At 35.7% G+C, this 25,641-nt stretch overlaps 1 protein-coding gene across 3 annotated transcripts in view; it reads right to left on the bottom strand.

The window, feature by feature from the left end:
• Positions 1-25,641, bottom strand: part of UBE4B (ubiquitination factor E4B) — a 134,313-nt gene that overhangs the window by 12,053 nt on the left and 96,619 nt on the right. For all 3 annotated transcript variants that reach the window (XM_051988602.1, XM_051988601.1, XM_051988600.1), the window contains 6 exons: positions 25,188-25,326; positions 19,065-19,164; positions 16,525-16,652; positions 15,993-16,091; positions 14,912-15,147; positions 8,455-8,581 (listed from right to left, as the gene is read on the bottom strand). In XM_051988602.1, coding sequence (XP_051844562.1) covers positions 8,455-8,581; positions 14,912-15,147; positions 15,993-16,091; positions 16,525-16,652; positions 19,065-19,164; positions 25,188-25,326 — 829 coding nt within the window. The remainder of the gene's footprint in view (positions 1-8,454; positions 8,582-14,911; positions 15,148-15,992; positions 16,092-16,524; positions 16,653-19,064; positions 19,165-25,187; positions 25,327-25,641) is intronic.

Genomic DNA, 25,641 nt, shown 5'->3' on the forward strand with positions numbered 1-25,641 from the left:
AAGGCAAAATAGCTGTCCTCCAAGAGGCCATAAGCGATTACCTGGAAGGCCAATACTATTTCCTATGACATTATCATTCTTTACCCAAGAAATCTGAGTTATTCTTCACATAGATAACAGACTAATTTGCTTCATTGGATCTTTTTTTCCTTCTCTCCTTTTAAAAAAGTAAGTAAATAACCTGTGACCCAAATTGTGTAGTATAGAAGACATACTCTATAGTTTGGGATTGAAAACATGTTAAGACTCAATTGATTCCAAAAGAAAAAGACCATTATGAGGCAACATTAATCATTATATTGTGGATAATAGACACCTTACATGTTCAACAAAAAAACTAAACAAAGTGATTAGTAGTTTCAGTGAAGGAGTAAGACACAAAATTCACCTGCATCTGTATACAGGTGATTAGAAAAACAAAGAGGAAATGAAAGGAATTCCATTTAAGTAACTTTTAAAAATGCATAAAATATTCAATATTAACTTTCCATTCTGGATTACAAACATACAAAATATACTTTACAGAAATAAAGGAAATCTTAAATAATTAGAAACATTCACTCATGGATGAAAACAGTAATTCTACCAATATTATTTTAAAGATTTAGTACTCCATCAAAGCGTCAAGTGCTTTATAAAAGTATAAAAATAATTCATTTGAAGGAACAAAAAATTAAGAATCTAAATGATGTAATGACAATAGAAGGAATGAAAGAGCTATGGCAGTATTCCCCTAAACTATTTGGTACTTGTTAGAAAATAGTACAGTAGGACAAAGCAGGACCTCTTAACAAGGGAACATGGCATTAGCATGTTTAATGAACCCAAATATACTAACTCGACTGAGGACTCCCTATTTTGAGAAAAACACTAGGAAAAGTGGGAAGAAGCTTGGTAGTAACTATTTTGAACAGTATCTTACACCACATTCACAACGTAATGTAAACAAAAAAATTTAAAAGGAGCATAGTTATGATTAGTAGATTAAAAAAAATATATATATATGCTTTCTGTTTCAGTCAACAAGCCACAGAAAAATTGAACGTTCCCTTTTAACAATGGAAAAGCAAGCAGAGTAAGACTTTATTTGACAACATCTATGCTATCTTGCCCTGAGGCTGCCTGTCTCTGGGACTTCATTATCTGTTTCCTAGGATTTCTACTGGCTTTTCTAATTATTCAAAATATGCCTTTCCAAATCATTTACACTAACCTCTTCTTCTGGTTCTGCTTATTTCATTCTGCATCAATTCACAAAGAAATGGATAGAATTCTAAACCAAAGACAGAGATAATCATAAGAAGGGAAAGAAAAGGACAGGAATATGCAGTTTTTAACCACCTGCTGTGTGCCAGACACTATGCTAAGTGCTTTAAAAATATTATTTAATTGATACTGAAAACAATACTGAAATGTAAGATCTATTATTGTCCTCGTTGTACTATTAGGACATTGAGGAGAGGTCAATTTAGTTAATTGACTTGCCCAAGATCACATAGGCAGTCAATATGAGACCTGGCTGCAGCCTGGGCCTCTATCCATTATATCACCTCGCTAACTACCAACAACTCTATGAAAGAATTCTCCAACTCACTGATAGAAATGCATATGTGTGTTTCATCCCATCCAAGACCATCCCATACCTTTAGACAAAGATGACCAAAGATGGAAATGGCAAATAGTGGGAGGAACTGTGGAAGACAGACTCACTAATATACTTTGGATGGAGATTGTTTTCCAAAATAGTTGAAGTCTTCAATCTGGAATTATTCTTGTAAAGATACCTAACATATTCTAAACTATCATCATGACACATAACTATTACTCAATAGGAAGTCAAAAGCAAAGGGAAAGCCTCCACAAAGACAAAAATCTTGACATCCACTTTTTTTGTGCTAATAAAAAATTGCAAATCAAGTAAATGGTGGTTGACTGAGGAACAGTGGACAAACTGCAATATATGAATAGTAATATAATATTACTGAGCTATAAGAAATAACAGGTATCATGAATTCAAGGAAACTTGCAAGGGGTAGAATGAATTGCAGTGGGAAGTAATTTAAACCAGAATAATTTGCATAAGGAAAAAAATAATGCTGAACGAGTAAGATATCTGAACTTTGAGTAATATAATAACCAACTGTGACTTCAGAGGACAGACAGTGACATTTGACAAAAAGGTGGTGGATTACCAATGTAGACTGTGGTATACATTGTTTAACAAGGCTAGTTTGTTGATTTATTTGCATAACTGTTACAAGGGAGAATTCAGTGGGGTTCATGTGGATGATGAATTCACTGGGAAGCAAAAGCATTATTTTAAAAGCACATCAATAAAACACTGACTTAAAAAAAAAATAGACTTCTTTTGATCTCATTTGCCTGAGTACACTTCTATGTGAATTATTATTCATTAATTAGTATTATTTTCATTAAGAAGCCCTCGTCCTCTAAACTGACCCCTAGCTCTGCCAATGGCATTTGTTTTGTTCCTGATTTTCAAAATTCAAAACATTACCTTTGGCTCACTACTCTCATTCACCATTTATGTTACATCAGGTCCTAAGTCCTGTTGATTCTACTTAGGCAATTTTTTCACTATCTATTCTTACAGCTGCCAATGCATTCCTCTCACATGAACTATTTCAAGGCCCTTCTAGCAGATCTTATAAGCCACTCTTTCTTCCATCCAATTACACCTTTATCTGGTTGCCAAAACAACCACTCATGCATGCATGCTGGGAAGGATGTGACCTCCCTCATGTGGAAATTCCCTATTACAGTTATTAACCGTCTATGACCTTTTACTTTATGTAACAGGTTCAATTACCTCTCAAACTCATTATACGACCAATCTTTTCAAATTAAACATTTCCTTAATGATACATTTTATACCACTTCATTTGAATGTCACTGCTGTTGATAACTGTCCGCTACTTATACCTATCATGCTCTCCAGCCTACCCACTATTTGGATTCTTCTCAAATTTCCTTCTGATAATCTATTTTCCTATGACCCCTACATTCATCATCCCTATAACTTTCTGAACAAAGTGCACTGTCCCTCTATGGGTGAAGATTCCCCCTTCAGAAACTTTTCTTCCAATGCTAGCACTGTCTATGCTTCTTGCAGTCCCAACACTTAGCATAATGCTAGGTACATTTATGTTTAAAAAATGCTCACAGCCATATAAGAGCATGTTTTTTTTAAAAAAAGACTGGCACTAGGATTAAATGGATCAAAATCACTGAAAGCACTGAGCTCTCTCCTAACTAGTCAATTGTCAGCCCAGTTCATTAGTTAGCACAAATCAGTTCCAAAATATATAGCTTAATTCAGTGGGCTGCCTTATCCAACTCCATGTCAGCTTCATCAATATGAATCTGTCATCTGTTTGGATTTCTTCTATGTATATTATTCAGCCATTCTCATTTGAGTGACTGGAGTCCAGTGAAGAAAGTCAAAAGTATCATAGGACTAGATGAAACAACACAAGGTTATCTACCAAGAAACACCAGGGTAGATATTTACTATGATCTAGAGAATTTTCCTTTTAATTTCAGAATTTCAAGTTTAGTAATTGATTGGGGGTTTTTAATTTGGTCTTTTTCTAACTTTTTAAGTTCCAGGCCCAATTCATTGATCTTCTCTTTTTCTATTTTATTCAAGTAAGCCTCTAAGGATATAAAATTTCCCCTTATTACTGCTTTGGCTGTATCCCATAAATTTTGATATGATGTCTCATCGTTGTCATTATCTTGAGTGAAATTATTAATTGTGTCTATAATTTGCTGTTTCACCCAATCATTTTTTAAGATGAGATTATTTACTTTCCAATTACTTTTTGGTCTATTTACACCTAACTTTTTGTTGAATGTAGTTTTTATTGCATTGTGATCTGAAAAGAAAGCATTTACTATTTATGCTTGAGGTCTTTATGTCCTAATATATGGTCAATTTTTGTGTAGGTTCCATGAACTGCTGAGAAGAAAGTATATTCCTTTCTGTCACCATTCAGTTTTCTCCGATCTAGAGAATTTTCAATGGATATCCTCTAAGACCAAGTGCTTTTGGAACACATAATTTTTATTTAATGATTACTTTATATTGACAACATTATCCCTTGCACTCGTTTCTTTTCCGATTTTTTTCCCCTCCCTCCCTCCACCCCCTCCCCTAAATGGCAAGCAGTCCTTTATATGTTGGATATGTTGCAGTATATCCTAGATACAATATATGTTTGCAGAACCAAACAGTTCTCTTGTTGCATAGGGAGAATTAGATTCAGAAGGTATAAATAACCCGGGAAGAAAAACAAAAATGCAGATAGTTCACATTCGTTTCCCAGTGTGGAACACATAATTGATAATCAAAAGCTGTAGAACAAAATTATCTATGTGAAATATGCTACATTTATTAAGGAATCTTACATAATCTTCATGTCAGCACATTTGTAGACATAATGTTAGAGGAAGACCTTTAAGAATGCATTTTGCTCAATGAAATTAAATGTGTGTGCATACAACATAAACCCTAACCCTAACATACATACACACGTTATATTGAATACGCCTTCATATAGGTATTTGTATACACACACACACACACATTGTTACAAATTGCTTATTCTAGGAAGCATTGTGACACATGCCAATCATGCCTGTTACTAAGGAGGCGGAGGCTGATAGGTCTCTTGAATTTGAGAGTTCTGAACTGTAGTGGGCTATCTGGAGGCTGTACTATATTAAGTATCAATGCAAACTCTTAGGGATGAGGCGACATTCAAAATGCCTAAGGAGGATTTCAGAGGTAGGGAACCAACTCAGGTCAGAAATGGAATGGACAAAGCTCCCACGTCAATTAAGTGGGCTCAAGCTATGAGTGATCACTGCATTTCCAGCTTAGATGAGAGGAAATGAGTCTCAAAAAGAAATAAGCAAGTGAAAAAACAAAAGTCTGTCTGTTCTTTCCTACTATTTTGATTTCAATATGTATATACAAAATTTTATAAAGAAAAGTATGTATATGGACACAAATTTTTAGTATCTTTTTGATTTAAAGAACAATTTTTGGGGAAGTTATTATCATCATCCATGATCTTTTCTATCCTTTTGAAATCTTTTCCTAAGACTACTTCAAAAGCAATTTGAGTACTTTTTTATAATCGGGCTGCTTCCAGGATAGATTTCATTTATGTACTTATTTAGCCAGGTTTAACAACTCTATTAACTTCATTTCCACTACAATAGGTATTAAAATTTATCGTCCAAATGTGGTAGCTGCTCTATAATTGAGCATGTAAATAAATCAGTCTAGAAATGCTGCCAGATCTGTTGCATTTCAGCTCTATTTCCAATTCTAAATGCAATTTTATCTGCAAATACTCTACATGTTATGGTTCAATTGAGCATTATGTCTCATTTTTTGCAATGTCACTTTCCCCTCTATTATTTTTTAATTTTATTTTATAGAATATAACTTCTTTTCTTTGATTATCATCTTTGTATTGTTTTGTAAATGAGCTTGCTTCAGAGTTGTCCTCTATTTGGAAGAAGAATTTTCTTTTGAGGTACTTTCTGAACTCTTGTAGTGATGGACCTTGTAGTCTCCCCCTTGTAGCAATGGACCATAGTCATTTCTTGGAGAAAACTAACCCATGACCCATTTTTCTTAATTATCAGCTTATTCAAGTAGGCTAGGTTGAAGATTCTGTTATTTCACATAGTATCTTATTTTCTTCTAATCTGATTAATTTGACTTCTGCACTAAGCAGTCAATGACCTAACTGCACAGCTATTCAGACAGAAATGTCAATTAATATACAGTCCATTTCTTCTTTGAGATTTTGTTTAGTGCTTGCAAATCTAGCTGCCTAATTCTCTTCTTGAATAAAACATTCACTTTATTGACTTTTGAATAATCTATAAATCTAAGGCATCTTTTATTCCTTAATCATGAACCATCATTTTCTATTTATCCCTTCAAAATAAAATCACATCAAATCCCAAGTGTGGTTGGCTCATTATGACATTCTTGTAAAGTTCTTCATTCATTTTCTCTACTTCTTCTCCTTAGTAACAGATGTTGCTACTATTATTTTGATAGTGGGCTTCTGCCTACTCCCATTGTGAGCACTACAAAGGAATATGGCCAAATGTCCCATCAACTACTTCTAGTTATTCTAGGGCACACAATGAAATCAACTTTGCTAACTCCTTTATTTTTTATTCCAATGAAAATCTGAGTCATTCTTCCATTTGGTTAGAGTTTCCTTATGTCTTATGATTTCCATTTTAATGAGAATCTCCACTCACTCATCCATCCATCTACCCATCTGTGCATCTATGTATCATACATTTCTTTAAATAGTGTATCCACTTGTTTTTTTATGTCAAATACTTCACATTGAGGGTTTGAAAGAATCTAAAATCTAAATCTGGCACTCTGCCCCCATTATTGACAACTCACAATTAACACTGAAGTGGAAGAAGAAAGCAAGATGGTTATTTTGTATTTTTATATGCTTCATAAATGGCAATGGTAAAGACTCTATCTTACAAGTTGACCCATTGGTAATGCTTTTTGGAGCTAGCTCTCTAATAAAAACAGTCACCAGAGATAAATTAGCTCTGTAGAAGCTCTCAGAGCTTACATTTGATTGGCATAGCTTTTGAAACCTAAAACTATCTCCATGTCACAATAAGACATTAGGGCATGACTTATTATTAGAAAGAGAAATTCCATTAAAAATGCAAGTATGATTTTAACATTTCCCTTCTGTGCCAAAATTTTTAGGGCAATCCCTGTGCCTTTTTTCTTATACCTGGCATTTAAGATCCCCATAATTTTATCTCTTACTCTACTCATATCCTATTCTTGGTTTGTTCCCACTTTCACTGTCAAATTTCTATTGATCTAATAAAGCCCAATCTACAAGCCATTTCCTCTATCAAACCTTTCCTGATGCACTCACAAATGACTTAAAAAAAAAAAAAACAAACTAATGCACTATTATGTTTCAGTCATCATACTTGTATATATTTGAGTTTTATCTCCTGATTAATTCTAGACTCTATACGAATAGGAACCAGATTTAATCTTATCACTTAATAGGTTCTGCATACACTAGAGTCTTAATAAATGTTTACTGATTGAATGAATACTGATGTCAGACAAATCTGATTTTATAAAGAGATCTGATCACATCATTTTTCTGCTCCAAAATCATTAGTTTACTATTCCTACTATCCAAGTTCAATTATAGAATTTCAGCATTAGAAGGAACCTCAATGGTCATCTAGACCAAACCCCCCCCCAAAAACAAACAAACAAACAAACAAAAAAACAACTCCCTACTACAATACAACTAAGAAATGATCATTTCATCTTTGCTTTTATATCTCAGGTGAATGGGACCCCCATGGCCTCTAGAAATAATGGCGATGGTCCATCACTACAAGGCTGATTCCCAGCCTAAATCTGTCTTTGCAATACCTATCTACTGTTTTCTTTCTTTGCTCTGGGGCCATAAAGACCAAATCTGATCTATCTCTTAGTCAGCTAGGGACCTTGCAGTGACTTAATGATCTGCTATACAACTATATTCTCTTAAGTCTTGCATGGATCTTCACAAAGGACCATCTCAAGACTGTACCACTTGTGTCATGGTCCTCTGAATACTTTCCAGTTTAACAGAGGCCTTTCCTCAGATATGCAGCCAAGAATGAGCATAGTGTTACAGATGGGTGCTGATCAAGGGAGATAACAGAAGCAATGTGACTTCCTTATACTGCATGCTGTGCACACGCTGTGGATCCCAAAACTGTGTTAACAAAGCAGACACTTAATAAATACCTCTTGAATTGAATTTACATTAGATTACTTGTTTTCTGTGGCTGGCTAAGAGGGCATTCCATATTCTGATCCCAAATTATATACTTCTTGCCTTATAATCTCAGCTCCACCATGTCCATTCCCAAAATGTCCATTCTCTGATCCCAAGCATACCTAGGGATTCCCTATGGTCTCTTTGAGTCCATGAAGTTGAGTAAGTCTGAAAAATCCTCCCATATCCCTATTCACTTTCTAAATTCCTATCTAAAGTTTAAGACCCAATAAAAAGATCTATATTAAATCTCTCCAGATCTCCTACCCATTTCAGCTTGTTTTATACTTCACTAATATTTTTGTTTATTACAGTTGTATGTGTGAGTAAAAGCTCACAGACTGTATTCCACAAAGATACACTCTTTCTTAGCAAAACTTCCTTTTCCCAGCACCCAAAAGAACTCTGCAGAATTTAATACTTTAAAATGTTAAGTGAACTAAGATGGTTTCTATCATCTAAGATCCTCCTTTCAAAAGGAGTCTGCCAAATGAAGCCCAGTGACAAGAGAATTCCTATTCAAGATTTTCACCAAAGTAAAAATTGTAATGGAAAATCCAATACTCACTTGAACTCTTCCATAAAGGTGCCATGATGGGCTATATTTTGCCAAAGACTTTTAAAAATGGTGCTGATATGATAGCGGATTGTGAATTTGTCATAGAACTCGCTGGTGGCTCCAGTATGCTCAACATCTAGAGAAGAAACAGGGAAGGAAGGGGCAGTCAAGGCCATATGTTTCTGTACAAAATCAATTAAGGTTGTTATCACCTGAGACCTAAAATACAAATCTGCCAAAAGGCCATCCTAATTTGGCTTTATTTTAGGAGAAATAACTAGAAACTTATCCCTTAGGCCTACATCTCTTTGAACCAAAATCAAAAAAAAAAAAAAAAAAGGAAAGAAATTACCCAGGAAAATGAAATCAATGATAAGAGTGAGGATTTTATTTCATCAAATAAAAACAATTTAGCAACAGCTAGAAACTAAATTTTCCCATTTCTCCCTTTTCTTAAAAAAAAAAAAACCAAAAAACAAAACAAAAACACCAAATTCCCCAAAACATTTACAAGCAATTTAACTGAATTAAGTCCTGCTCCAGTAAGAAGCAAAAAAAAAAAAATCACTTTTTTTTGGAAATAGTGAACAATCTAGAGTGGGGAGAGGTGTGAGACAGGCAGAGACCCACTAGCCGCTTTTGTAATAATCCATGCATTAGGGGCTGAAGGCTGGCACCAAGGTTGTGCTAGTATCAGAGGGGAAAAAAGGGCCTATAGAAATATTACAAAGGTTAAATTAGCAGGCCTTGGCGACATCTTAGATAGGAGGGTGGAGATGTGGAAGATAAGTAAGAATAAATTTCAGTTTTGTCCCAAAATTTCTGTGAAAAAAAAAATTATACTGACATTATATTACACTGACAGTATACATTATATTATACTGAATAAATATACTAAATATATTATGCTGACAGGTAAAACTTTACAAAGGTCAAAGACAGTAGGAAAGCTCCTACACTGACCAAAACATATAGAAGGACTTTGGTGGCAGCTCAGAACTGGGCAAAGAAGTAGATGACAATTGGAACAGAAGTGAATTCAAGGGATAATGCTGTAAAAAATTACCCTGGCATGAGTTCTATCAATAAAAAGTTATTAAAAAAAAAAAGAAGTAGATGACAATCAATAAAGGAAGGATCTAGCATTCATGGTAAATAAATATTGCTGGAGCATAACAAGTGATTAAGTGATGTAGTAAAGAGAGCAGAACTCAAAAAACAAGGTACAATGTCTAAAAGGTTTTAAATAGAAAAAACAAAACCAAAAGAACTTGTGAAAATATGTATCATTTCTTGCAGAGATAGAGGAGAGAGCAGGATGATAGGTGTGAAGTCACTACATATATTGTTGGAGAGATAATATGCTGGCAAGATCTGAATTACTTCTTCATTTTTTAATCTGTTACAAAAGAAATGGCTCATTTAGTAAAGGAAGAGGGAAGGATATTTTTGGAAATGAAAGCAACATAAAATGAAAAGACAAGTAAAAAGTGTGAGCAATTTTTGGAGTTCAGGAAACTTCAAGATTTAAAGGTGCTTTTATGTATATAAGGACAAAATGAAGACAATAATAATACAGATATGGGTACTTTAGCAAGAGGATGGGTTAGCCTGGGGACTCAGATTTTCAGGTGTAACCCAGAATGACTCATGAGAACCAAGATGGCTACTTCTACTCCGTTTGCAAATATATAGCATCTGATGTCTGTGGTTAATGTTTAATAAAGCTTTCTCTACCTTCTTTATTTCATTGCAATGTACAATTCCTATTACTAGTATCAGTGCACCAAGTTCCAAGTCCCATCAATTACTGTTACTTAATATATTTATCTGGTCCTTCTGTCTTTGAGTCTATATCACAGGACATCCTCCTAGTTAGACTTTGCCAAGCTTTCTTCCATGGTGTCAGAAAGCTCAAGAGCTCACAGATAAGCAAATAGAGCAATTGCTTTTTTCTTCAAATTTAAATACATACATATTTACATATGCATATATATGCAAGTATTCATATGCATATATATTTGTCATATTAGTCATATTATGAAAGAAAACAAAGGATAGGTGGGAAACCATGGGAAAAAATGTAGAAAATGAAAAACAGTTTGCTTTGATCTCCAGATTTCATTAGTTCTCTCTCTGAAGGTGGATAGCATTCTTCATCATGAGGTCTTTGGAATTAACTTTGGATCAATTGCATTACTGAGAAGAGTCAAGTGTTCACAGTTGATAATCATGCATCATCACACTACTATTGTGTACAATGTTCTCCTGGTTCTGCTGATTTCACTTTGCATCAGTTCACATAAGTCTTAAGTTTTTCTGAAATCTGCCTGTTCATCATAGCACAGTAATATATCATTATAATCACATAGCACAGACTGAACAGCCATTCCTCAATTAATGGGCATTCCCTAAATTTTCAATCCTTTGCTACAACAAAAAGAGCTGCTATGTATATATTTATTTGTACAAATAGGTTCTTTCTGCTTTTTTTTTTGGATCTATTTGGGAAATAGGTCTACTAGTAATGGTGGATGAAAGGATATGCACAATTTGATTACCGGGTGGGCCCAGTTCCAAATTGTACTTCAGAATGGTTGCATCAGTTAACAATTATATCAACAATGCATTAGTGTTCCAATTTTCCCACATCTCCTCCAACATTTATTATCTTCCTTTTTCTGTCATATTGGCCAATCTTATAGATATAAGAAGATAATCTCGGGGTTATTTAAATTTTTATCTCTCTAATCAATAGGGATTTGGAGCATTTTTTTAACATGACCATAGACAGCTTTGATGTCTTTATCTGAAAACTGCTTGTTGATGTCATTTGACATTGACTTGTATTCATATAAATTTGACTTGAGTTCTTTATATATTTGAGAAATGAGGCCTTTATCGGAGACCTGTTTGCTAGTTTTCTGTTTTCCTTCTTGGTTGCATTGATTTAACTATCTTTCTTGTTTGGTCATAAATTCTTCCCTTTTTTATATATCTGATGGGTAAAATATTCCTTGCTTACAGTTATCACCCTTTATGTTTAAATCTTGTACCCCCCATTTTAATCTTATCTTGGTATAGGGTGCATCATATTGATTTATATCTAGTTTCTACAATGTTACCTCCTAATTTTCCCAGCAATTTTTGTCAAATAGTGAGTTCATGTCCCCAAAGTAGGTTATCATGGTCATTTACTACTGAGTTTTGTATACCTAATTTATTCAATGGATTTATCACTATTTGTGGTAGATCACAAATTTATCACAACAAACCATATAGTTTTGATGATTATTTTATAATATAGTTTGAGATCTGATACAGCTTAACCACCTTCCTTCACATTTGTTTTCATTAATTTCTTGGTAAGAACTTTTGTTCTTCTAGATGAATTTTATGATTTTTTTTCCTAGCTCTATAAAATAATTTTTTGGTTGTTTGATTGGTATGTCACTGAATAAGTAAATATAAGTAGAATTATAATTCTTATTATATTGGCTCAGCCCAACCATGAGCAATTAATTATTTTTCCAATCATTTAGATCTGACTTTTTATGAAAAGTGTTTTGTAATTACAATAGTAATGGTAATTTTATAATTCATATAGTTCATTGAGTTTATTTTGGCAGGAAGACTGCCAAGTATTTTATATCATCTACAATTATTTTAATTGGAATTTCTTTATCTCTTGCTAATGGGTTTTGTGGAACTACAAAGAAAAACTGATGATTCAAGTGGATTTATTTTAGATCTTGTAACTTTACTAATACTGTTATTTATTTCAACTAGCTTTTTATTTGATTATCTAAGATGAAATGATTATATCATCTACAAAGAATGATTTTTTTTTCTCATTACCTACTTTAATTCTATTTCTTTTCCTTCTCTTATTGCTATAATTAATAATTCTAGCCCCAAACTGAATAACAATGGTGATAATGGGCACCCTTGATCTTACTGGAAGTTTTCTAGCTTATCCCCATTACACATAATACTTATTGATGGTTTTAGATAGAAAACTACTTATCATTTCTGAAGTAACATTTTATTTGGCCAAGAATTTCCTTGACCATGTCCTAAGTTAAGAATGGATCAGGTTTCATGCGACCAACTGCAGGCAACAGCTTCATTTTGCCACCTATAATGAGCTCTTCATATAAGGAGAGTAAAAAGAACTTTGGATTTGAAGACAAAAGACATTTCAACCTAGGCTCCAATACTAACTTGTTAAGCGTGACCTGGGATGAGTGTCTTAATCTCTCTGGGTTTGTTTCCTTCAATGGCCCTTCCTTCACAGACTCGCTTGCTGACATCCATATTCTATCTCAAGTTCAGTTGTACTTCTCTACTTTATCTAGATTTTCTCTCTGGGTGACCTCATTGGTTTTCAAGGTTCCATTACTGTCTCAATGCAGATGCCCCAGGTGTCTTGCCTTCTAGTCTGATTCTCACACCTGCAGTTTAATCCTCTATCACATTCTGGACACATTCACGTTACATGTTTTATAGTCATCACCAACATAATACATTCAAAACAAAATGTGCTACCTTTCCCCGACACCCTCCATGCTTTTTTTGAACCACATGTTTACAACCTTAACTTATAACTCACTCACATTTTCAGTGTCCTATCCAACTGCATCTTCCTATTCAATAGTCACTCTCATCTGTCCCTTTCTCTCCTACTCACACAGCCACCAACCCAGTTTAGGCCCTTGACAGTTTTTGTCTGGTTAGTGCCATGGCAATTATCTAGTATCTCTTTCATTTCCTTCTTTTCCAATCTGACTTCTATCAGTTCCCAAAGTGACAGTGTTCATAGTTCCTTATTACCTTTACTCTAAAACAAATGACACTATATGACATTTAAAATTCTTCACACCCTGACTCCTACCTTTCCATAACATATTTTTGTGATTGACAAGTCCATTCAGACGGACCATTTTATTCTTTCCCTTACATAACAATCCATCTCCCATCTCTGTCTTTGCCCAGGCTGTCCCTCATGCTGGATATACATTCCTTGATCACCTTATCCTCTTGTAGTGAGTTAACTTAAGTGATGAAGCTTTTTTGAAGCTGTCCCTGAACTTTTTCTCTTTTTGTCCTTTAGCCCTAGCCCTACCCCTGGATAGATACTTTTATCTATTTGTCTATATTGTTTCTCATTAGAGGATTTAAGCTTCTGAATTCTTTGAATCCCCACTGTCTGGCATATTTCACAAATGCAACAGCATGATCATGCCTGAATAAAAGATCGATTCAAGTGCAAGACAGGATTTTAATGTAATAGAATGTGAAACCTTCTTCAACATAGCTTCAAATTTCATACTGGAGCTAACCAAGTTAAGGTGCGGCATCCAAGAAGAATATCCTCAACTATCTGAAAGGGCTTTGAAACCATTACTCCTTTTCCAACTACTTATTTGTGTGAGGCTATATTTTATTTTTATATTTCATTCAAACAACAGATTAAATGTAAAAGAAGACATGATAATCCAGGTGTCTTTTAGCAAACCAGACGTTATTTAACAAGATCGACAAAAATATAAAATAATGCCACTGTTCTCGCAACCTTTCAAAACTAAGAAAAAAAAGTTCTCAATAAGTCTTTTGGTGATAGTCAATTTATTTAAGCATGAGGCAGAAATGGAAATATCCAATCTTCCACTGACACTGAACTAAAGGAAATAAGGAATTCGGTTCCATTATTTCTTATTTCTTTGGAAGACCATTTTCTCCTAACAAATTAATTTGTGATTACTGTTTGCTTTCCCACTTAGCCTTTTCTTCCTTTGCTTGAAAAAAAAAAATCATCTATACCTGTAGGTCCTTCCCAAGATTATATCCTTCCCTTTCTCTACTACCTTCAAGTCCCTCACTACTCACACACTTTATCTCTGTCATTTTACTTTAGGCTTAGTTGGTTCATTGACTTTGGGATATGATACAAATATGCACTAAATTACAGGTTCAAACCAGTTAAGTTTTATGAGAAAATCTGCTGTAACCAACCGCAAGATTGATTCCAACTAAAAATGTGCAATGTTATTGCTTTGACTTAAAAAGTCACATGGTGCAAAATGTCCTCCAAATAGTGATAAAATCTTCCTAATTGAAGGGCAGTGAAGGTGGCGCTGTAGTGGACAGAGGACTGGCCCTCAAGGAAGACCTGGATAAAAGACTCAAATCTGCTCTCAGACATGGGTCAGTGTGATCATGGACAAGCTGTACCTGTTTGCCTCAGTTTCCTCATCTATAAAAATGGAGATAACAGCACCTACATCCTAGAATTGTTGTAAAGATTAAATGAGAAAATATTTGGAGCTCAGCATAATTCATGGTATGCAGGAGATACTATACAAATGTCAGATGTTATTATGAGACACAACACTGAGAGGAACACTAGAAATGAAGCTGTGACCACCACCAACTAACCCTGTTAAAGAATTCTAGATCACCTCACCTGTATAAAACTTCATCAGTGAGGGGACTAACAGCTTGGTGGAAAGAGGATGATTCTCTATCATTTCAAAAAACTTCTGAGTCCGTGGCTGGACAGAAGGGTTGGTCATGAACATAACTTCCACCAATTTGGCCACCAGGTATGGATTCCGAATGTAGTTCTGGTTGCAGAGCATCACAACAAGGAACATGGCGATATCCTGAGTACAGGGCTCATACAGCACCTGAGGTGAGTATCTTAGCAGACAGAGAAAACAGAAAAAAAAAAATGAAGCCTTGCCATTGGGCATTTGATACAAGCTAATAAGTAGTATTATGGCTGAACAACTGAACACCTAATACTTCTATTGGCCAAAGTATAACTTCTTTATTCCTAAATTCAACTTATGATTTAATTAGGTACATAGAATAACATATAGGAACTCCTCAGCCTCAAAGTGACAAATGAAAACAAAATCTCTCAGCTCTCTCTCCCCTTTTTCACATGGGGAGATTTTTATTAAAATGTACACTGCACAAAACTAAAGAACCAACAATGAAAGTTCTTCTAGTTCCCAGGCTCCAACCCTACTTCCCATACCACTCTCTGTCCATCTCCATCTACCAGTTAACTCCATCCCTATTTAACACACTCATTCTTATCAAATCCACTTCTTTTTTTGGAATATACTCAGTCCCTATTACTGCCCTCAGAGCTCTTACTAGAACTAACTCTAACATCAAGATTTGTTTGCAATCCCAAGACAGTCTGTTAAGGCAACAAGCAGAAAATATTAATGAAAGCTTGTAGTGCTGTTTCTCAAATGCTATAAAACTTATAAGTACAAAATGAGTTACAGTTGGAGCCCATATGGGACCATGGAAGTATCACTGAGAGGTTCCTTTTCTGTTCCTTCGTCACCCTGGAATCCAGCACAAAAATTTAATCTATCAAACATTCATCTGTAAAGTGGATGGAAATCATGCTCATGTTTATGAGGTAAAACATACCTCAGCAAGCTGCTCTAAGGAGAATTCTTGGCAAATGATCAAGGGCTACAACAATCTGAGCATCACTAAGGTAAGAAATGGACTTTACTTACTGTACAATAAAAAATAAAAATTCAGCAACATCTTCCACGTAAAACTCAGGCAATGCTGCAAACACCTTAGGGACATCTGGATTTAAAGGCAGTGTGATACTGTGAAAGAGAGAAACACAATTTCAAACAAAAAAAACAAGCAAACAAATTCATAGGTAGGGCTAAGAAATAGGAATAAGGCCTCTGGCCCCCTAACATCTCAGCAGCAGTTGTCAACTTGGATATTTTAAGAGTGGTTCACAACTAACAGAGAAGGCTAGAGTCAGGCTTGGTGGCTGTCCTGTGCTCTGAATCAATGTCCTGAAGCCTAGACACAGGTAAGCACATAACACCTTGGCACACTGGCTATCCATTGACAATGTGTCTTGACCTCCTTGCAGGGGATGGAAAGACTCCAAATGCACTGCCTATGCTGTCCTTCAGCTTAAGTTAAACCAAAGAAGGCCTAATAGGGCATGGACTTAGAGGATTTCCAAACACTAACATGTTAGGTAGGATGCCAAAGACAAGAAAGAAGGCAAGGCGGACTTACTGAGGATAGGCGGGGTCAAGGATGCGCAGCAGTAGCTGGATTACGCTGCCATAGAAATTCAGACATCTTCGCAGGAAGTTTTCATCCAGCAAACCTGCGTCAGCACAGGCTTTGCATCGCACCAATTTCTGCAGAAACAAGGTGGAAATAGCCCTACTGAGTAGAGTGCCCACATACACACAAGCAGGATGAATTAGACCAAAGATGTCAAACTGGACATGGCCTAATCAGAGTGAGATATTGAACAAAATAGGAGAAAGTCATGAATTGACATTAAGAAGCCTTGTCTATTTCTACATGAGTTTGAAGACTCAGGCTTAGACCACAGAGAAACAGGTGGCTACTGAAGCTTTCAGCTTCCCCACTCATGAGTTGTGGATCCCTGGTCATGGTCACAGATTTTTGGGGCCTTGTTTTCTAAATCTCTAAATTAGGGTTCTGTCCCTGTGACCTTAAGAGTCCCCTTAAGGAGTATATAACATGTATGAGAATAAAAACAGCTCAAAAGTGAAAAAGTGTTTCTATTAATGCAACTGTGATCCCCTCTATTTCATCTCTTTCTCTAAATATGACTAATATTCACTATATTATCTCCATATTGCTAGGGTGTACTTGGAGATGAAGACCATGTAAAGATGTATCATTCCTCTGTAAGAAGGAAGTTTTGAGGATTTGGCTAATGGAGTTGTTTCAATTCACTGTGTGCATTCTGGCCAAAGAAACATAATTGTGAAACTTATGAATTATCCAACTATTTATAATCTTCAAACAAACTTTAAAAGTCTAACCACTCATGCTTTAGCTAAGATCAAACAAGTATTTATTAAGTAATGAGAAGACACCTTGAGGAATTACAGCAAATGAAATATATTAAAATAATTCTGATTTAGCTATTTGCAGAAAGATTCATTGAACTCCATAGGCTTGTAAATCTCCCCACTCAATTAGACCACTATGAGCCCTCTTAATGTAGTTTAATCTGTAAATTATGATTCTTTCTAATTAAGCTTGTTCAATTTTTATGGGCCAAGAGGATATATAAAATTGCAGTATGTAAAAGAATTCTCTTTTTCTCTGAGGTAATTTTGTCTATAAAATGCCTCAGTTTGATTCCTATAGTTGAAAAATGTCAAAAAATCTTCCTTTAATTTTATCATTCCAAGAATTTGGATTTAGCCAAGTAAGGTCAATATTAATAGTAAACAGACAAATGAGATATGGATAATAAAATATAATAAAAGGAAAAATTTCCATCACAATAAAAAAGCAAAGATGAGGCGTAAAACCAAAATTCTAATCTTTAGCATCTGCAACTGAAGTATATAGAAATAAAACAATTCATTAATTTAACAGTAATTTTTTTTCTTTCTTCAGGAGCCAACATTTGTTTTTGGCCCTCAGAGTAAAGCATTCACGTGCAATTTGGGAAACTCAACAATTTATGGCCTCTTTATGGACAATAAAACAGGTCCCCAGAGAGCAGTCTAGAAAACTATGACCCCTGATCACTTCAGGAGCTAAAATACATAAAATACATATTATAATCAAGAGAAATGGGAAGCTTGATCTTTGCTGGGTCCCGGATGTTATAGTTCTTTGATTCCTTAGAGGCTTTGGAGATTAAGAGGGAGAAGGGGGAGATGGAACCTAGAGCTTGAAGCAGCCTTCATGGGACTTACATAGAACCCATTCTTCAGCTTAGGTTAGTTTAGGGGAGAATCTATGTTCTCAGCTACTGAGGTTAAGTTCCTATTGGTAGCAAAAGCTTGCTATTTCTAATAACCAAGGCTCCTCTGGTTAGATTGGAGGAAGGGGGAAAAGGGGAGAGAGGGAGGAAACCAACCAGTTCTCACTAGGCTAGTTCAGCTGTCAAGATAATATATATGTACATGTCAGGGTTGTACCCCTTCCTAATTGATCACAGACATCTCCACTGAATCAATGAAAAGTAAACAAAGTATGAATAGGTCCTCAATCAATCTGAAAAGATTATAGGACTTGTGGATTTAGATGAAGGCCGATAGAGCCAACAGGAAACATCTTGTGATTGGCTGAAAGAAAGAATCGGGCTCCATGGGGGCTGTAAAGGACTCCTGAGAAAGAAGAATTTGTTGTCTTTTGATGACCTTATGGAATTTAAAAAGATCAGACAATTAGGAGTTTGCCATCAACTTCAGTAGCAATGCTCCCAGAGCACAGGGGCTGTTGTCAACATCTAAACTGCAAGGTGAGGCACATGCTAAAGACAAAGCAGACTGCTGAGACTCTAAGAACACCATGCCTAGAGTCCAGGGAGAGCTGAATCCAAGGGGTACTTCATGAGGATTGCTCAAAGGCAGGAAATGACTTCCAGATCAGGGAGCATGCAGGTTAAGCTTGTGCCTACTCTCCCCAAGGACGCTGTGTGCCCAGAAGAATATCTCTAAGTCTATAGAAGAAAAATCAGAACCTCTCTACAAAATGACTATCACTTTACATGATCACATTCTGAAGGAAAACATGATGTGACTGGATATTTATACCAATTAAGTAGTACAAACCTTGAGTTGAGTTTTGCAACGTTTCAGCATTTCCCGATGTCTAGTTGCCAGAGGGGAATCTTTCCATTGATTTTCATTATTTTTAAGATCTTCCACAGTTCTGTAATAAAAAACAAAGCAAAAAAAAAAATCTAACAAAGGGAAGTGTATTCATTTTTATCAATTCAATATGTATTATGACATGAATCAATCTGTACAGAAAATGACAGAGTATATCTTTTTATAACGGTAATATGGGATGTGTATATGTGGGGGGGGGGGGAGAGAGAAAGGGGGGTGACCACAAGCATTAAGTTTCCTTATTTGTTCTCTTGGGATGAAAAGATTTCTTTCAACAAACATCAAGGCTCTGGTACTTATTTTTACTTGTGAAATCAAAAAGACTGGGTTTTCAACAGAATGCTCTCCTTTTTCATTATCTTTATTATTAAATAAAAGTTCTAAAAACTTTGAGTTGAGCTGGGAAGTATCTGGATATAGGAGACTATGGGGAAGAATTTCCTTTTTTGAAAAAAAGAAATCTCCATAAAAAAACTTAAACACATTATTCAGGGATTATGAAAAAATATGAATGCTTCAATGCATTTTGTGATCTAACTGATGGGCATCTTGCCAGCAAAGAGATTGGGCCTCCTGTGCAAATCCCTCTGCTGCCTTGGGAGGGCTACTCCCTATCCCAGGCTATTCCTTTGGATGTTTTAACAAGTCTTTTACTCCCAACTTATTTTCTTTTCTAGTCATAAATTTCTTATCTTCTGTGCTGCTTTTCTTTTTAAAAATGTATCACAAATAGTTAAAAGTTAATACTGTCAGTTCCTAATAACATCAAACTTTCCTAGAGAGAACCCTTCCTTTAGAACAAAGGGATGGTTAGACAAAACATGGACTCATGGCCTATGTCTGACAACAAATGCCTCCTCAGACACCTATACAACTCCATTCTCTGCAAACAGAAAGGAAGGAGGTGTACTTCTCCACCCATCCTCTACAGTCCAGATTGGCTACTGAATTGATTTGAACTATTTTTTACCCACATGGTTGCCTCTTACTGAATTAAGACAAACTCTTGACTGACTATAAAAGTACAAAGATTCAAAAATACCAAGAGAGTTGGGAAATATCCGCACAAAATGAGTTACAGAAAGGGCCATGTGGGGAGATATCATCATCCAGAGGGAATCTCTCTTTATTTTAAGAATGAGCTGGGTGGTGTCAAACAAAACTCTTACTGGCCACATATAGAATTAGAAAATAACAAATTAACATTACCTATATTATACTGTATTTTTATTTATTTTTGTTAAACATTTCACAACTTGGTTATATTTGACAGCAAATGCCTCTGGAGAACAAAAGTCTCCTCGCTTTGTGCCTCATTAAGAACTCTGATCAACAGAGTTGATCAAAGCACCTATTATCTGAATGGTCCTGTGGTAGAAGTTCCTGCATTCAAGGGACTATATAACATGCAAAAGGAGAAAGCCATTTTAAATAAGGAGAGCACTAGGAACTAAATAAAGGGGTCAGGAAAGGCTTCCCCAAGAAGGTGGCCCCTGAGCTGAATCCTTAAGAAAATGAGGAAAACAGTGATGTGCCCGGCTCTGGGGGATGACTTGTGCCAAGTTTTGGAGTAGGGAGAAAGAATGTTCAATTTAGAGAAAGTAGGAAGGAAAGTAAGTGTGTAATGTCAGACTAAAACTAGATTGTAAAAGGTCTTAAATGACAAGGTGAAGAAAGTATATTTAATCCTATAGGAAAATCAGAGTTATTGAATATTCTGGAGCAAGGGAATGATGTTAGAACTGTTCTTTAGAGTGATTATTTTGGAAGTGGGGTGGAGAGGAGAAAAACCAATTAAAAGGCTATTGCAACAATTCATAAAAGAGGCAACAAAAAGTTGAATTCAGGGGAAATATAAAGGGAAAGAAGGGAACAAATTGAAAGAAGTTAAGAAAAAAAAAGCAAAACTGACAAGATTTAGTAACTGACTGAAATGGAGATAGAAGGAAGGGAAAGGGTTCCAGGTACAATTTCAAAATGGCAAATCTGTATAACTGAAATGGTCTCACCCTCAAGGGAAAGAGGGGAGTAGATCGAGGATGGGAAGATGAATTTCATTCTGGAATGTTAAGTTTGAGACAAAACAGGAGAGCAGGGGCATAAATACAGACACTAGGCATTAATGCAGAGCTGGCTCTAATCCTAGAAGAGTTGAACTCATGAGAACTCATGACAACACGAAGGAAGGATGCAAAAACAACAGCAAGCAGCCCACAACCCAGCTCTAGTGCACAGGACAACTTGATCTCTTATATCATTTCATTTCTCTTCAAACCTTCCATCATACCCTATATCAAAAAAAAGTCTCTGCCTTACATTTGACTCCCCCCCATCCCAATTTTTTAAAAATTGGGGCCATTTACCAAGATTTGTCTCTCTTTCCTCTTCTCATATTACATCATTCAGAAATCTCCGCCCCAATGTCCAGTTCACAGCATTCTCAGAAGTAGTAACCTCACAATATGAACCCTCGATATCATCACCTTTCAATTTCTCCATCAAACTGTAGCTGCTATTACTCCCCTCTTGTTTGTTTGTTTTTTTAATCGTCATCATCTTTCTATCTTCACCAAAGCCTAAACATGTTCACTTTGTTCAGGATTCAGCTCAGGGGTAACCTTCTTATGGAAGCCTTTCCTGACTCCTGTTTAGTTGTTAATGCTCTCCTTTATTTAAAATGGCTTTTTCCTTTTGCATGTTCTAGTCTCTGTAGTAAGTTCCTTGAATGCAGGAACTATCAACCACAGGACCATTCAGGTAATAGGTGCTTATGAATGCTGTTGATCAGAATTATTAATGAGGCACAAAGCAAGGAGATTTTTGTTCCTCAGAGGCATTTGCTATCAAATAGAACCAAGTTGACAAACTCCCACTCTATTTAATTCTACCTTCCCCGCTGGCTATCATACTTTAATTCTTCTATTTCCCTTTTGTGGCTCAACTTCTTGAGAGAAAGCTATCTTCTACTATTTGAGAAAATATCATTTCCTTTCTTCAAACCCCTCTAAACCTAGCTTCAAGTTCATCATTCAATTGAAATTAGATTCTCCAAAGTTGCCAAGGATATCTTTATGGAGAAAAAAAAGAAAGCATTTTCTTTCCCATCAACAAAAATCTGCTTTCCCAATGACCTTTTCTCTGAATTCTCCTCGCTCTCGAGTCCTCTGACGCCATGGGTTGCCACCTCTTATGTTTTCAAGTTACTGCTCTCTCCTAGATCTCCTATCCTCTTCTCAGTCTCATCAGACTCCATAACTGTGAGTATCCCAGTTTGCTGCCAAATCAATATAGAACATCTCCTTTTCTACTCACATGACACAATTTTAGGTCAAATTCTCATTAGCTCCCAGCAGGACTCCTGCACTAGCCCTCCACATGATTTCTCTGCCTTGAATCTCTCTCTATTGGCTGCCATGGTGATTTTTCTGAAGCATGAGCCTGTCACCTCCTGCTCCACAACCAGAGAGCTACCTATCAAAGAGAAGCTCCTCATAACCTGGAACTTGATTATGTTTCTGGTCCTCTTCCCCTCCATGTTATCTAGTTTCCTCATTCCTCTAACATGACATCCTGGTGTCCCTCACTGACATGCGCCATTTGGCAGGTTTCTTGCCTGATTGCCAAGGAAAAAAAGTAATGCCATTCCACTGTGCACCAGTGTACTGTTTTTAAGGTAAGAGAAGAGGTCCCAAACAAACCTGGGGATCATCTGTATAGAGATGATAGTTGAAAGTATGAGGGCTGATGAAATCACCAAGAGAAATAAATTGTATACAGAAAGAAAAGGGTCTAGAACAAATCTTTGAGGGGCACTCTCAGCTAATGGGCTTCATGAGGGGAAGCTGGGTGGAAATCCATCAAGAGCAATAAGTAGGAAAAGCAAGAGAGATCAGTGTCATGGTAACCTAGAGTTTTGAGGAGAAAAGAGTGATTAAAAGTGTCAGAGACTATGGAGAGATCAAGAAAGATGAACTCTGAGATTTGGCAAGCAAGAGAGCACTGGGAAGGCCAATTTTTGTTGATTGAAAAAAACAGCTTAGAAAAATTTACTGTTAACTTTGGAGAGGCTAAATTTCAGATGAAAAAATAGCTTGGAAGCCAGATTGTAAAGAATGAAGAAGAGAACGGAGAATGAGAGCAAAGGAAACAGGGGCACCTACGCAGAGAACCTCTCCTGAGAAGCCAGAAAAAGATGAAGAGATAAAAGAGCAATTCCATGAAAATTCCACTTTTCTATGAAGTTTTTCTTGACCGCTTGGTGAAGTTTTCCCTCAGAGCTTATTTCCAACTTTCTGTACATATCCTTCAATGCATAGTCATTTTAATACTGTCTCTGGCATTAGACTATAAACCCCCTTTGGCCTTTTTTGTATCGACAGCAGTTAGCAGTTAGTTTGTAACAATAGCAGTTAGTTAGTGGTCCTCCACACAGCAGGTGCTTAAATAATCCTTAATACTGCAATCTCTTACAACTTGTGGCTTCCTTCAAGATTCAGGCTAAGAGAAGGCAGGTGGCCCCATGGAGGCTCCTCCAGCTGCCAGTGCCTTCTCCTCTCAGACTACCCATTGTCTCTACCCTTAGAATAGATTCATCTTGAGAATGATGACTATTTTATGCCTGTCTTTGTACCCCAAGTGCTTTGCCCAATCCTTGGAATATAATAAGCCTTTAATAGATGCTCGATTTGGATCTATAAGCAAAAAAGCTTTAAAACAGTGTATACCCTTTTGATCCTGAAACATCACTATATATAGTAGAGTATAGTCTACCATGTCTACCACAAAAAGATTAAGGAGAGAGGACAGGGATCCATAAATATAAAAATATTACAGCAGTCCTTTATGGGTGGCAAAGAATTGAAAACTGGTGAGGTGCCAATCAATTTGTGGAAGCTGTGTTAATGTGAATTCTATAGAATACTACTACTATGTTACAAGAAATGACAAAAGGATTGATTTTAGATAAACTGATGCAGAGTGAAGTAAGTTCAGGAGAATAATTTACAGAAAACAATATTGTAAAAACTACTTTGAAAGACTTGGGAACTTTTATCATTATGAAGACTAACCACAATTAGAGAGGAATCATGATAAAAAACATTATCCATCTCCTGAGAGACAAATGATTAACTCAGTCAGACTACAGATAGACATTTTTGGGATATTTTTGGATTTTGTAGGAATTTGTTTTGCTAAACTATACATGTGTGTAAATGGGGCCTTTATTTGTTTATTTAATCTTTTCAATGAGGATGAGATGAGATGAGATAGGGGAAGGAGAGAAGAATCTTTGTTTGAAAATAACTTAATTTTAAAAATGTCTTTTGACTTGTTATATCAAAGAAGTGAAAACTCATCATATGTAAGGGAGAATCTCTGATAAAATATTTTGAAGTTGCGGTTTGCTTCACATTTCATAAAGTGCTTTTAAAAAAATAGATAATATACAATAAGCACAAGTAGAGCTTTTATTTTTCAGTTATGTATTACAAAATGAGTAAGAATTAGACATGGTATTTAAAGTGGCAGAAGACTTGAATTAACCATTGGTCATATTAAGAAAAGAAAACATAATTTTTATGGGAGTTATTTCTAACAAGCCATATAGATTTTCCCAAATTGAAAAGATGTTTCTTGAGATAGGAGCCTTTCATTCATCTTTTGGAAAATGAACAACAAATATGAGAAGGTATTCTAAAGCAAGTTATTAAAAGAAGAATTCATTAACACAGTTGGATCAGGATACTTTCCAAACTTTGCAGTTCAGAGAAGCAAACAAGATATTCTTTTCAGAGACTCTAAAGAGACTCAAAGACATTCAACAGGAGAAATATGAATCCTACAAACAATATGCCGTGTCAGAACATTAAAATTCATGACTGATGATTAAGTCACCCTTATTCCTATTAGACTCTGAATGCACATGGTCAATAAGTGTGCTACAAACATGGACATTTCCTACATGCAAGGTTACTAGGGACATGGATTGTGAATAGTGACACATGATCTGGATATTAGGTAATGTCAAAGGTGACAAATATAAGGGATAAACAAAGCTCTAACCTGTTAAGCTCCCTGATGGCCCGGAGTCTGCGTATATAACGACGACAGCTTGGCAAAATAGAGAGGTGGTGGGCGTGTAGCGTAAGAAAGAAGCATTCTGTAGGGAATTTCGGCTCAGAAAATGGAGACTGATCTCCATCTAGGAAAATAAAAAAGGGGAGAATGAATTAAAAAAACTAAAGTGCTTAAAATACTTCATGCTATTTCCCCCACAATTTCACTGCTATTACAAAAAAGCTTTTTTAAAAACAGAATTATGGTACAATGGAAAGGGTCCTTCATAATCAACCCTTTTAAAGACTGAAAGACACCCCTCCCCCCAAAACAGAGATTTCAAAACAAAACTATTAACAATCAACTCAAAAAGTATTATTCCTAATGGAAAATCAAAGAACAACATTTTAAGAAAATGTGAAAGTTTATTTAGGAAAAGGAAATTAAAACAAACACTAAA

Source organism: Antechinus flavipes, chromosome 3 (genome assembly GCF_016432865.1).
Source record: "Antechinus flavipes isolate AdamAnt ecotype Samford, QLD, Australia chromosome 3, AdamAnt_v2, whole genome shotgun sequence".
Taxonomy (NCBI): domain Eukaryota; kingdom Metazoa; phylum Chordata; class Mammalia; order Dasyuromorphia; family Dasyuridae; genus Antechinus; species Antechinus flavipes.